Here is a 12,861-nt window from a genome sequence, read left to right as displayed (position 1 = left end):
CAAGCAATTAATGCATCTTTGAAAAGAAATTTGAAATGATCACTCAAATACACACAGAGATGACAGGTTTCTTATTTTTAATGTGTGTGTGATATTGTGAGACAGGAAGTCGTAAGGAAATGACGCATTGGCTATAAAAGAGCTATCGCGTATAAAGAAATTACATTCTGGGAAGACAAGATCCAGCATTAATTTTTCTAGAGAACCATGTCAAGTCTGCTATAACTTACCACATTTTAAAGAAAAACTCAACATGCAGTAAAAAAATAAACAATACTTGGTTTGTGGTCATGAGTAAAAAGCTCAAACTGCTACATGAATAGAACCAAACAGGCAGTCTAAAAGGCACACTTTCCACTGAGTTGTCCTGGAGAAATACTGATTTTGTGTGTGTGTGTGTGAGGAAGATTGGCCCTGAGCTAACATCTGTTGCCAGTCTTCCTCTTTTTGCTTGAGGACGGTTGTTGCTGAGCTGACATCTGTGCCAATCTTCCTTTATTTTACGTGGGATGCTGCCACAGCGTGGCTTGACCGGCAGTGCTCGGTCTGCGTCCAGGTCCGCCTCCGGTCCACCTCCGGGTCCACGTCCCGGATGCAAACCTATGAACCCCAGGCCACTGACGCAGAGTGCGTGAACTTAACCTCTATGCCACTGGGCTGGCCCCAAGAGAAATACTGATTTTAAAGCAAGTTCATTACTTGCTGCCAGAGTAGTATGATTAAAACACATATTTCAATATTCTTTGTATCTTCTTGTTTCGATAGATTTTTTTCAATTGGTTGATTATTCCAAAATGAATAAAGATGTTTCTGATATCAGAACTCATCTCAGATATATAAAATACCTTGTTTACATGATATTTTATAAGTTTGCAATATTTTTATAACAGCAATAAAATGCCAGCTAAATTATTTTGTGTATTGGTATGTATTATTTATGTAAAAGCATTTTAAATCTAAACAACATGACTTTAATTTTAGCCAGGAAAAAGAAGCATGATGCAAAACTCAACAAAGTAGAAACAAACCTGATGTAGATTTTTCTCTTCCATTTGTAAATCCTTTGCCATCATAAATTACACTTCCAGGACTGGAGACAGAGAAAACTCTATATCCTATTCCCCTAAGAAACGGCTGTGCTTGCCAACGCCATGTCACTGTGTCTCCCACAGAAACATTTAAGACTGATGGTGACCAGGCATAACCTAATCCATGTACTGGGAGCAAGAATTGAGTTAAAAGAAAAAAGGCAAGGGAGTAAAAATTCTTAACAATTATCTTTGAAAATACTGCATTTTTATATAGCCACTAGTGAAAAAGTCTTTTAAATAACATTGTAAAACTTTTATGTGCATAATTTAAACACATAACAAAATAGAGATAATGAAAAGTAAGATAAGGAGAAGCTAAGGGAAAAAAACAAACCACACAACTCCAAAACTGATGATCAAGAGACAATTTGGAAAGAATCAGAAAGCCAGTAAACAAGTTGTTCAGAAATATCACATGGAATATTTTTTTAAAGCTATAATCAATTCTTTAAACAATTTTTCTCAGGCATAGAGACACACAAAAATCTGTATAATTTCAATTTGAATACTCATTTAGAAATCTATACAAAACTACAGTAATTCAGGAAATTCTGTACTGCAATAAAACCAAATGGCAATTCCTGAACTCGAAAATTTTAAAGTCTAGCCTTTTAAACTCAAGTCCACCATGATTCACTCTGTATGTAGCCCCCTATGTCAAGGGGATACTATTGACAAATTATAGAAAGAAATAACAATATGTATTCTCTGAATACTTTTAAGTACAACATAACTAAAACTCAAACTAATTCCAAGGTAAAGTGCTTCCATTATTTACAATATATAGATGCTGGCAGATACCTGAATCTTCTCCATTGTTGGTAATCCTGAATACATTTCCTGTTGAATGAAGAATACATTTTATGACATTTTCTGATGATGATGTCACATTGCAAGGGAAGGACCCTAGAAAGAATAAAGATGGGGGAAAAAACATGTTCTCAAATATGTTTTGTGAAATACAAAGATGAAGTGTAATTAATCAACAGTCAAGGCTCTACAAAAGCTCCACATTACATAGTAAGATTTTTGGTACTTTTTCTCATACTAATCATGCTTGAGTACTGATTACTTTTAGATCAGAGACCTCCCCTTTATAAAGTGTTCTACACACATTAAATACATAATAATTATTTATCGAAATCAAAAGCAGTTATTCAGTTTCTCTTTGCCACCTTAACCAAATACACTTAACCTTTCATACGCTAATAGAAAAAGCTTCCATGACTGAGAGTATTTGTGTAATAACTCAGCACGTATAGCACATCCTTTAAGGTGAGAAAAATGATGACAGCCCTCTTGTGAGGGTGAGACTCTTACCCAAGAGCACCGTGTTCTCATTTGGTATCGTGCTAAACCCCAAACCCACTACAGTGATTTCAGTTCCACCGTATAAGGAGCCTCTCTGTGGAAACATGTTGGTCACTTCCAAAATATACTGTATAGAAGCATTTAACTTGTCTCTGCAAAAGAAAAATTAATAGGTGTTTCAATGAGCTTTCCATGGGGTTGTGTTGCTAAACTCTTACTAGAATATGATTCATCTAAGAAGAGGAAGTAATTGAGTATGTAAGTAGACATTACTTTTTCAAACTAGATAACCTGATAATTATCATGACCTCAATTTGGTTGGATGGTATATTGATAATAGTTTTTTCCTAACTGTGAATATTAGATTTCTGAAGATCCTGTGGCAGAAGAATTTGAGATGGAATATCTTAAAATATTATGGGAAAAATATGGTGTGAGAACTTAGGTCACAAATAATACGTGAAATCCTTTAAAATGTTTTATATAATCATTAAAGTAAAGCATAAAACAGCACTATCTATAAAAAAGATTAGCAATAAAATTCCATATATTTTATATAAGTAACAAAAGTTTTGTGTAATTTATTTGAATTTATTGTTCTATCTTTGTTGGAAGCTTGTCGTGATCTCTCTTCCCACTATTTCAGTGAGAGGGTTTTTAATTTGTTTTGCTTTGTTACAGACGATGTGTCTGCTAGAAAGCCATCGAAATGTACAATGCTTTTCTGACCTGACACACAGAGTCGACTCCCATATTCCAGCTCCCATGAACTCAAATTGAGTCTTTGTGTTAATTTTTATTTAACTTCCTCAGCATAATTGAATTGGTATTTCTTAAACTGTCACCCAAATACCCAGTTTTGTATGGTGTCAATTCTGCCCATTATATTGTAATGCTAAAGGACCAGCCAACAGCTCTTCTAGAACCCATGAGAGCTCTCCCCTGTGAATCTAAGACGGGGTGTAGTCTAAGGTTTATGTTTGCTGGTGCTCATCTTCCTTTCACCTCCCACAAGATTTTGCTGCATCTCTCCTTCCACTCTGACATCAGCTTTCTTGCTTTTTTTAATCCCTAAATTGCAGTTTCCTCTTTCTCTAAGTATTCTAAACCAGTAACTTCCTTATGTCAGAACTAAAATTTTACCAGTTAACAAATAGCTTCGGAGAAGAAAATACTAAACACTTACGTAAAAGAAACTTAGAGTTGGAGAAGGATTCTCCCCATTCTCTCCTTCTGACAGCCAGCTCCTACCCATTTCTTGCCTTAAAGTATCACTTTTCAGAGAACTCTTCCCTGTGCCTCAGGAAAAGTCAGCTGTCTCTATTATATGCTCTTACAGCACCTGGTACCTCTTATTCATATTTATAATTAAGTTATTATTGTAATCTTCTGTTTGAAATCTGCCTCCGCAACAAAATTGTGAGCATCATTAACAGCGGGGGACGTGTTCCTCTCATTCTCCACTATAAGTTCAGCACCGAGCAAGTACCTACCTCCTAGTAACTGCTTGATAAGTATTTCCAGGCATGAATGATAATCACGTGACATATACATAAACCTAGTTCCACAGAAAATCTTACAACCTAATCTGAATGGTATTGGTCTCAGAACTGAGCAACATATTGCACTTTATGACACATTCTCAGAGCCTTTTGCAAAAGAAGATGTAGAAAGTCAAAGAAAGCAATGGAATATTATAAGGCTAATGACTATTTCTTTTCCTATCCCAATACTATTAGCCTCATGTGTTCCACAACTCCATGAAGTTTATGTTCATTGCCATACCTTGTTGATGCAAAACCCCAGTTTCTGACTTCTACGTAGATATTATGTTTTCCAGGAGACAACTCAGGCAAAAGGCATCTAATATCTGTGAAGTTCCAGTGAAGAACCTGGCAGGGTTTTCCTCCAACAGACACCTCTACATTTTGTGTGAGTTCATTTCCAAAGTTATAACCCTTAATTGTTAAATTAACTTCTCCTATTATTTTAAAAGAAAAAAACGTTTTACAAAAAGGTTCAACTTATTATCCAGCGTGAAATTTTCATATTAAGTAAACTAACTCATCTCTTATCTTTCACTGAATTTAGGAAATCCTAAGACTTTTAGAGGCAATAGAAAAATCAGTGAAAGAGCTGGTAACTGCCATGTGGAGATAAAATTCATGTTTGTTTCACAGGGAAAAAAGCTGGCAAAGTACTTTTCTAAAGACTTAATATTTTTATCCTACTGCACATGTTCAAAGTGAAATAATAAACAGACCAATCAATGGGTAACTCGTGACTGGTTTCACTTTAACAGAACTGCAGGAGAAACTACGCTTCAAAAATCTTTCTAGGTGTGGTTTCTATATACGAAGAATTTCTTACCTAGTACTGTCCGTAGTTTTGGACTAAAATCAGTGATAACTGGAGTCTGTAAACAATTATAACTATAAGCATCCTTTGCCGTGGCGTGGAATCCATTGGTAATAACTGAAATATCAACTGTACCCTCAATTCTCTGAAAAAGGGGAAAAATAAAACAATTAGAAAATATTAAATGTTGAGATACAGAAGTTCAATGGCTAAAAACAATTATTCAAAATAAACTTCTGAAGTTTCTTTGTTTCAAAATCAGGAATGAGAGTCACTTTTCAGATATTTAGAAAGTTGTGGTGTCAAATATCAGTTACATGTTTGAATTCTTTAGATAAAGGTATAGAATATAGTGGTTTTGTCGGTCTTTATGATCAATTTAAATGCATCTATATTATTAGATTCCTGAGGGCTCTGCAATATAGTTGAGATGCTCTAGACAATTACCTCTAATTGATAAAGTATAAGATACTAAACATTTTGACGTTTTGCTCTTAAAATACACTCAAATACGGGGCTGGCCCCGTGGCTGAGTGGTTAAGTTTGCGCACTCCGCTGCAGGCAGCCCAGTGTTTCGTTGGTTCGAATCCTGGGCGCGGACATGGCACTGCTCATCAAGCCACGCTGAGGCAGCGTCCCACATGCCACAACTAGAAGGACCCACAACAAAGAATATACAACTATGTACCGGGGGGCTTTGGGGAGAAAAAGGAAAAAATAAAATCTTAAAAAAATACATTAAAAAAAAAATAGACTCAAATATACTTTTTATTCCTCTTCACTGACAAATCACATTATTTATCTTTTGCTGACCTAGTTCCAGAATCCAAGACTAACACTTGGACTCCTAAGAAAAATATTTAGTACTTCGCTGGTATAGCATCTATACAATTCCCAATTAGGAAAATCAGTTTTTCCAGTATCTAGTATATACTTAATGCACACCCAGTGTTTCACTGAATGACATAATTTAAACAAAGTAAGTTTCAATTGACCGTATCCCCGAGACTCTCACCTCATTCTATCATTCAGTCCAACACACATTCAAATTCACTTTTCCTACAGATTGCACTTACACAATACCCACACTTAGGTTGCAGTTTTTTAAAATTAGTGACTGGATTCATCATCCTCTTGTACATAATAAGCAAACTAGAGTCTTGGTTTAAACTTAAACACTATTTTTTAAAAATAAAGAACAATGATTGGTCCTAAGATGCAATATTCCATGGGGAACTTCACATTGTTTTTGTTTTTTTTGTCAACAAACTGAAACTTTAACACATTTAAAATATATATTCCTTCTTAAAAGCTAAAAATGTCTAGATTTGCTTCCCTGAATTTTTGAGACTATTTATTAGTACTGAATGTTTTTCATCCCTAGATTTACCTGGTCAGCTCCCATTCTCCTTCAAGCTCTAATAGGATATCAACTTTTCTGTGAAATTTTCTGACTCCTCATTGTATTTTATCTTTACTTTGTATCTACTTTTATTATTTCAAAGGAACACACTGTTTAATACTGATTTATGTGTCTGTCTTCCTTAATGATGTTATGTATCTAGAATGCAGAGATAACCTTTTGTATTTGGATCTTAGAAGAAAGATGTTGAAGACATAACAAAGAGTGTAACTGAAATGTTGCAATTTCTAGGTAAATATGTGATATGTTTAACCCTCTACTGAGATGTTCTTTAATTCATACGATTTCAGATTTTTCAAAAAATGACTGAAATCAGATGTCTTACTTTTGGTGTTCTGCAGGTTATCTTATTCAAATCCCCTTCAATCACAATGCAGGTTTCATCTCCAACTAATACTTTAGAATTTTCATTAAAGCCAAATCCAGATAGAGTCAGAAGAGTACCTCCTTCATACAGGAAAAGGAAACAAACAAACAAACCCAACAACAACAGATCAAACATAACAAAAAAACTTTGGCAATAATGTAACTCATCATTTAAGAATTGTCTAGTCATCCAAGAGATGGGTTGGCAAACAGATGCAGGACCAGACTTGAGAGGTACCCAATCACTACCACATGCCTGAGCCTGAGCTCTGAAGTCTGGAGCCATAAAGGAGCTGGGCTAAGTGATTTAATGAAATAACATAGATTTGCAACCAACATTTGCTTTGGGGCATTACTAGCAGAAAGTGCTATCTTCCATAGTGCCGTCTTCATCATAAAGAGAATTTATGCTGTTTCTATTTGCTCAGCCATTCCATGGGTGGAAAATGAGAGTGAATTAGGACTCTTACGAAATCCTAAATTTTAATACTTCTAACTAAAAGCAAAACTAAGAAAAATTCTCCCCAAAATGAGAACTTAAAATAAAAACACAAAACACACCAAAAAGTTCAAGGCCAAAGCACAAAATCCAAAACTAAGCATGGTAAAACAAACAAACAAAAAACACAAAGGAAATGAAGCAGAACAGGGAAAATAAGTTATTTTCTTTCCGTCTTCTGTGTCAGCCTTCCTTTCCCTGATTTGTACCCAGAACTTTTCTGGGTCAAGTAGCTCCATTGAGACTGTGGTTACAAATGGAGCAGCTGGTAAGCAGAATAATAACTAATAAATCTTTTCTTGACATAATTGATGAGCTTGTTATAGAAACATGTAAAAATTGATGATATTAATTCATTAACCTAAGATGTAAGGGTAAGCAGTCACCCTGACTTGTGCTTCATAAGAAACAAAAGAATTAGTCAGCCATTTAATCACTGCGCCTTCTAAAAGGGGAGTCTCCTTTGTTTGATATGAAGGAAGTTTGTGTTCCTCTCCCTTCATCTTGTTCTAGAAACAGTACAAGGAAATGATGGGAATGTTTACCATTTTCTTTGTTTAGAACAATTAACTATTACCTGCCAGGCTTCCAGAAGCAGGCCAGATGTGTGAGATCTGACTCTGATAAATGAAGTGGAATACTTCGCCCTCTACATTCTGTGCTAGTCCAACATCAGCTATGGACACGGCTACTTGGAACCGTCCAGCACTTCCAGGCAGAATCTGGCACTTGATCTCATTTTCTTATGATAAGGAGAGAAGAAAATGATAAAGCAAATGTTTTTGTGAGATAAAATTACTGAAATTTTATATTTGCAAATATAAACCTTGGCCTTCATTTTATACTCCAAGCAATTTACCTAAGGAAAACTACTCATATATTAATGGGAGAAAAATCTTTACAAACTGTCTGATGTTATGTATCAGATATGCCTAAAAAAGAGTTAAGTAAACCAATAATGAAAGCAAACTAAACAATTTGCTCCTGATAGCTACTGTGGCAAAAAAAAAAAAAAAAAGCTACTGTGATAATAATTAAAAAATTTTTATCTGTAAAATCAATTATATGAATAATTCTAAAAATTTTGGTCCAAGATATCGTTTATGAGCTAAACTGAGTAAAATATTTGATTTCATCAAGACAGGTAATCAAAACCTAAACAAAAACATATTCTTCACTGCATTTAGAACAGTGTATGTGCATTTATAATACAGGTTCAATATTGACTTAAATCTCAAGAATGCATGGAAGATCTAAATTAAAAACAACTTAAATGATATGGAAGATGGATTTGCTTATGTAATTCCAATCGGTTAAAATTAAGGAAAACTCCTACGATTATGAAAGATAATTTTTAAGGAAATAAGTAATTACGGGTCTCACTTTTTCAAGAGTAGAAAATGTGAATGATTTTGAAATTTTATGTTAATGGATAGAGGTTCTGTTGGACCAAAAGTTAGGGAAGATGGCCATGTCCTTTTGTTGCATGACTAATGTGGCACTGTATTAAAGCATGGGCAGAGGGGACCATGGAATACCAGAGTGGCAGTTTATATATTTCTGTCACAGAGACACATCAAAGAAGGAAACTTTCATGTAATCATTTTATAAGGGAAACTGTTATGGGATAAAGACACTACACAACACTTTCACAACAGTGAAAAAATTAGTCTGTGGTCATAACCAAAGATTTAAAAGATAAGGTATTTATCCAGAGGAGTTTGCCAATTTCATGACCCCAAAGGTACTCATTATTATAATACTTCTCTTTTATTCCACTTTCTCTTAGAGAACAACAATTTTTTAAAGGACCTACCATCCACAGAAAGAAGAGAGCAACCTACTGGTCCAACTGAGACTGACACAGCTGAACTGGGAGAAAATCCAGAGCCCGATATGGTTAGAACAGTGCTCTCTTCATAGGACCCTGAAAATATGTTTAAATAACAATATTAAAATGAGAAAAACATAGAAGCTGTTGTTACAAAATCAGATATTTCTCAGAGAAAAATAGGCTTATCTTATGAAGGATATAAACAATGAGCCTACAAGCAAGTAGGGGAAAAAAGACACATTTATTTAGTGATGGCATTTTTTTCCTTCGAATTACTCTACATTACTTCATATTTTAAATCTGTGTTGAAGGAGATTAAAGGAAAGAGTTACCTGACTGAAAGTACAGAATACTTAATGTTTTTCCATTTACTCTTAAAATGTTTAGATTTGATCCATAAATGATATGGTCGCCCTACTTATATAACATCACACGCAACAGAGATTCCACATAGATTTAAATAGCTAAGAATGAAAAACAAACCTCTAAAATTTTAGAAGAAAACAATCAAATATCTTAATAACTTTAATGTAGAGATGGATTTCTTAAATAAGATACAAAAAGCCATGGTTAACCACAAAGGAAAAGGCACACAAATTAGAATAAATAAAAAATATTTATTAGAATAAAATAATGTTTTAAATGTTTCCCTTAACAAGATACTAAAACAAAACACAAGTGATACACTGGGAGAAGACATGTGCAAAGGATGGGTAAACATAATAAATAATACACAGCTACAAGTCTAAAGACAAAAAAGACAATCCCATAAATAGATAAAGGGTGTTAAGCAATTTGCAGAAGAAATAAGTTAAATGTCCCAGAAACATACTAGAAGATGCTCACATGCATTACTAATCAGGGAACAGACAAATTAAAACAAGAATAACTTCTTTCACCCATCAGTTGACCAAAATTAGGAAGCTGATACATCAGGTATCGGCAAGGATGTGGGAATACAGTGCTCTCATGCTGCTCTAAGTACAGCCACTTTGGAGAGCAATTTGGTCATCTAATAAACTGAAGACACACATACTCAATTATTATCCAGCAATCCCACGTCTGGGAACACACCCTAAAGGAGCTCTGGCATGTATACAACAGGAGATTTGTATAACAAAGCTCAGTACACAGTCACGTGTGAAAACAAAAAATTGTAAACAATCTAAATGTCCATCAATAGAGGAACAATAAATTGATGTATTCATGAAGTATTTTAAAGTGATGAGTTAGATATGCATAAAACCATATAAATATTTCTCAAAATGAATGCTGAATGACAAAAGTTGCAAATGATATTTACATTGTAATATCTCATTCCCTTGTAAACTTACAAAAAAAGTGGCAAAATTACCATATGCGTGTGTTATATACGAAAGGTATTAAAAATGGCATGAAAGAATACACATAAAATTAATTATTGTGGGCCGGCCCAGTGGCACAGTGGTTAAGTGCGCACGTTCCGATTCGTCAGCCCAGGGTTTGCAGGTTCGGATCCCGGGTGCGGACATGGCACCACTGAGCACGCCATGCTGTAGTAGGCATCCCACATACAAAGTAGAGGAAGATGGGCACGGATGTTAGCTCAGGGCCAGTCTTCCTCAGCAAAAGAGGAGGATTGGCAGCAGTTAGCTCAGGGCTAATCTTCCTCAAAAAAAAAAAATTAATTATTGTGATTGCCTCTGGGGAGGTTTTTAGGGACTAAGATCAGGAATGGTGCTTAAAGAGGACTTGAGCTGTTCTTATAATATTTACTTTATTAAATTGATGATTGGAAATAAATATAACAAAATGTTAACTGCTGTTAATTTTCAGTGAAGGGAATATGGGGGTTTTTAACAACATTATTTATACTTAGATTTTCATTATTTGTAAATTTATCAAATTGTGGCAAAAGGCAATTCAGGTTGCTAATTATTTTGAGTAAAAAATAAGTTTTTCAGAAAGTCATATAAAAGTGAAAATTCATTACAAAACACAAGGATGGATGCAAAAATAAGGAGACCAAAGGACTGTAATTAAATTAATGTTCGTTAAGTCCTTAATTCTTAAGAGCTTTGACCCCATGTAACACGAATTATCCCAAAGTTGATATCATTACCGTAAAAAAAGTCTGAGGAGTACATTCTTTCAAAAAATACGCACTATTTTTAAAATTTCTTTTTTTCTTTTTGCTGATATATCAATAGCAGGTGAATTTTCATACTAACCACCAAGACTAAATATGTGATTATAATATCTGACCTTATCTTTCTGACTGAAAAAAGCCCCTCCTTACAATCCTTAGTCTTACTGTTTATTTCAGTCCTTGGGAGTTCAGACATGAAGAGTAATCACATGTTTTAAAGCAACAACATGCTATGAAGATATGGCATAATGTGTCCCCTGTAGACTGAGTCCTTAACAATAATTTTTTTTATCACTTTTTCTCAAATCTAGGACTTAATTATTTCCTTTTACTAGGCTGCAGCTGTCTTAATAGCCTTTGGTACTAAATCCCCTAGAAGACGTGGTCTCATGTGATTAAAGGTTCCTTTTAATACCCTAGCTAGCGGAGTTGAGCAAAAATGCCTCAATATCGGAGTGAAATTTTAGAGACTCATTCTAACTTGGTGAAACTGGAGAAGTAGAAGACTAGTGAGTTCGACTTCAACAGCAATTATTTTTTCCAAAATAATAACTCATGCTCCTTCCATAGCTTTCTGATCTGATTTTTTCCCACTATGTAGAACTGCCTGCATGACGCTGTTGGTGAAACTAGCATATATATTAAAAAAATCATGATCAGAGTTTACATTTTTGCTAGTTGTCTTCCACCTCATACTCCAAGTTGAAAAGCAAAAGGTTACCTTGAGAAGGGCTTGTGGCCGAGACTAGGGGAGTAGTCATGAGATCCCATGTGAAGCCACAGTCCCCTGAACATTTAGCTGGAATTCCATTGACATAGACTTCAACCTGCAAAGAAAGAGAGAAAGAGAGCAGGGGGGACGTGGCTGAGGAGAATATGCATACGATTTAGAACAGGGGATGGAATTTTGTTTGGTTGCTTGTTGGTTTACAAAAATTAGTTTATTCTATTTATACTTCTTTTGCTTTGACATTTCATTCATTCATTCACTCATTCATTCATTTGGCAAACGTACCCATTATGTATCAGGCACAGTTATAAATGGTAGAATATAGGAATACAACATTAAGCAAACAGATGACACCCCTACTGTCACTCAGTTTGTATTCTTGTGGGGGTGGGACATGGAGTTGCATAAGACTATAAATTTAAAGAAAAAGTAAGTGCATATTATGCCATTGTGATGATTAGTGCTATGATGGAAAATAAAGGTTATTCTTGGGAAAGTCACCTAAACTTACACTTTAATTCCCTTATCATTAAAGCGTTAACATTAATATTACTTCGCAGAGTTACCATAAAAAATAAATGAAAGAATATATTTTCAAATTCTAACAAGCAGTAGCAGAACTTAAAAGTCTATTCTTTTCTCATAAGGAAGATAACTTTCCCAAAAGTCATAAAATAATATTACTGAGTTTATCAACTGTTAACACAGATATTTACATAAAAATAAAGATGTCATCCCTCCTGTTTTATGGGTCTTTAATGTATTACAAACTAGTTATACATTTAAAGTTATATTAAACATCACGAGGAAAGTTTCAAAAATACCTGCGGCTGTTGGCTGGGTGTACGAAGCAGGTCTCCAATTATGCGTCGTCTGAATAAACCACCTTCCTTTATCCTCATTACTGTCATGTTAGCCTTTTCTCCAATAATGTTGGAATCATTAACCTATTTTCACGCAAAATTATTTTACTAGAAAAGCTATGATAAATATGATCACACTAGTTTTTATTTTTAAGGTTAAGCATAGTTGAAAGTGAATAAAAGCCCAAGGATAAAAGAAAAATTCAAAACCATTTTAGTCACATTTTTTGCAAAAGGAACCTCTTCAAAAATGACCAT

General features: G+C 34.5%; 1 protein-coding gene across 4 annotated transcripts in view; it reads right to left on the bottom strand.

The window, feature by feature from the left end:
• Positions 1 to 12,861, bottom strand: part of PKHD1L1 (PKHD1 like 1) — a 150,401-nt gene that overhangs the window by 82,766 nt on the left and 54,774 nt on the right. For all 4 annotated transcript variants that reach the window (XR_011421351.1, XR_011421352.1, XM_070221703.1 and 1 more), the window contains exons 26-35: positions 12,565 to 12,687; positions 11,732 to 11,837; positions 8,865 to 8,975; positions 7,626 to 7,790; positions 6,509 to 6,630; positions 4,773 to 4,905; positions 4,188 to 4,383; positions 2,412 to 2,554; positions 1,893 to 1,997; positions 1,029 to 1,217 (exon numbers count right to left, since the gene is read on the bottom strand). Coding sequence is in view for 2 of the 4 variants with exons in the window: in XM_070221703.1 (XP_070077804.1) it covers positions 1,029 to 1,217; positions 1,893 to 1,997; positions 2,412 to 2,554; positions 4,188 to 4,383; positions 4,773 to 4,905; positions 6,509 to 6,630; positions 7,626 to 7,790; positions 8,865 to 8,975; positions 11,732 to 11,837; positions 12,565 to 12,687 (1,393 nt within the window). In the remaining 2 variants the exon portion in view is untranslated. The remainder of the gene's footprint in view (positions 1 to 1,028; positions 1,218 to 1,892; positions 1,998 to 2,411; positions 2,555 to 4,187; positions 4,384 to 4,772; positions 4,906 to 6,508; positions 6,631 to 7,625; positions 7,791 to 8,864; positions 8,976 to 11,731; positions 11,838 to 12,564; positions 12,688 to 12,861) is intronic.

The sequence above is a fragment of the Equus caballus genome, chromosome 9 (genome assembly GCF_041296265.1).
Source record: "Equus caballus isolate H_3958 breed thoroughbred chromosome 9, TB-T2T, whole genome shotgun sequence".
Taxonomy (NCBI): domain Eukaryota; kingdom Metazoa; phylum Chordata; class Mammalia; order Perissodactyla; family Equidae; genus Equus; species Equus caballus.
The sequence above is the reverse complement of the archived record's forward strand: the minus strand, read 5'-3'. Positions and strand labels throughout refer to the sequence as shown.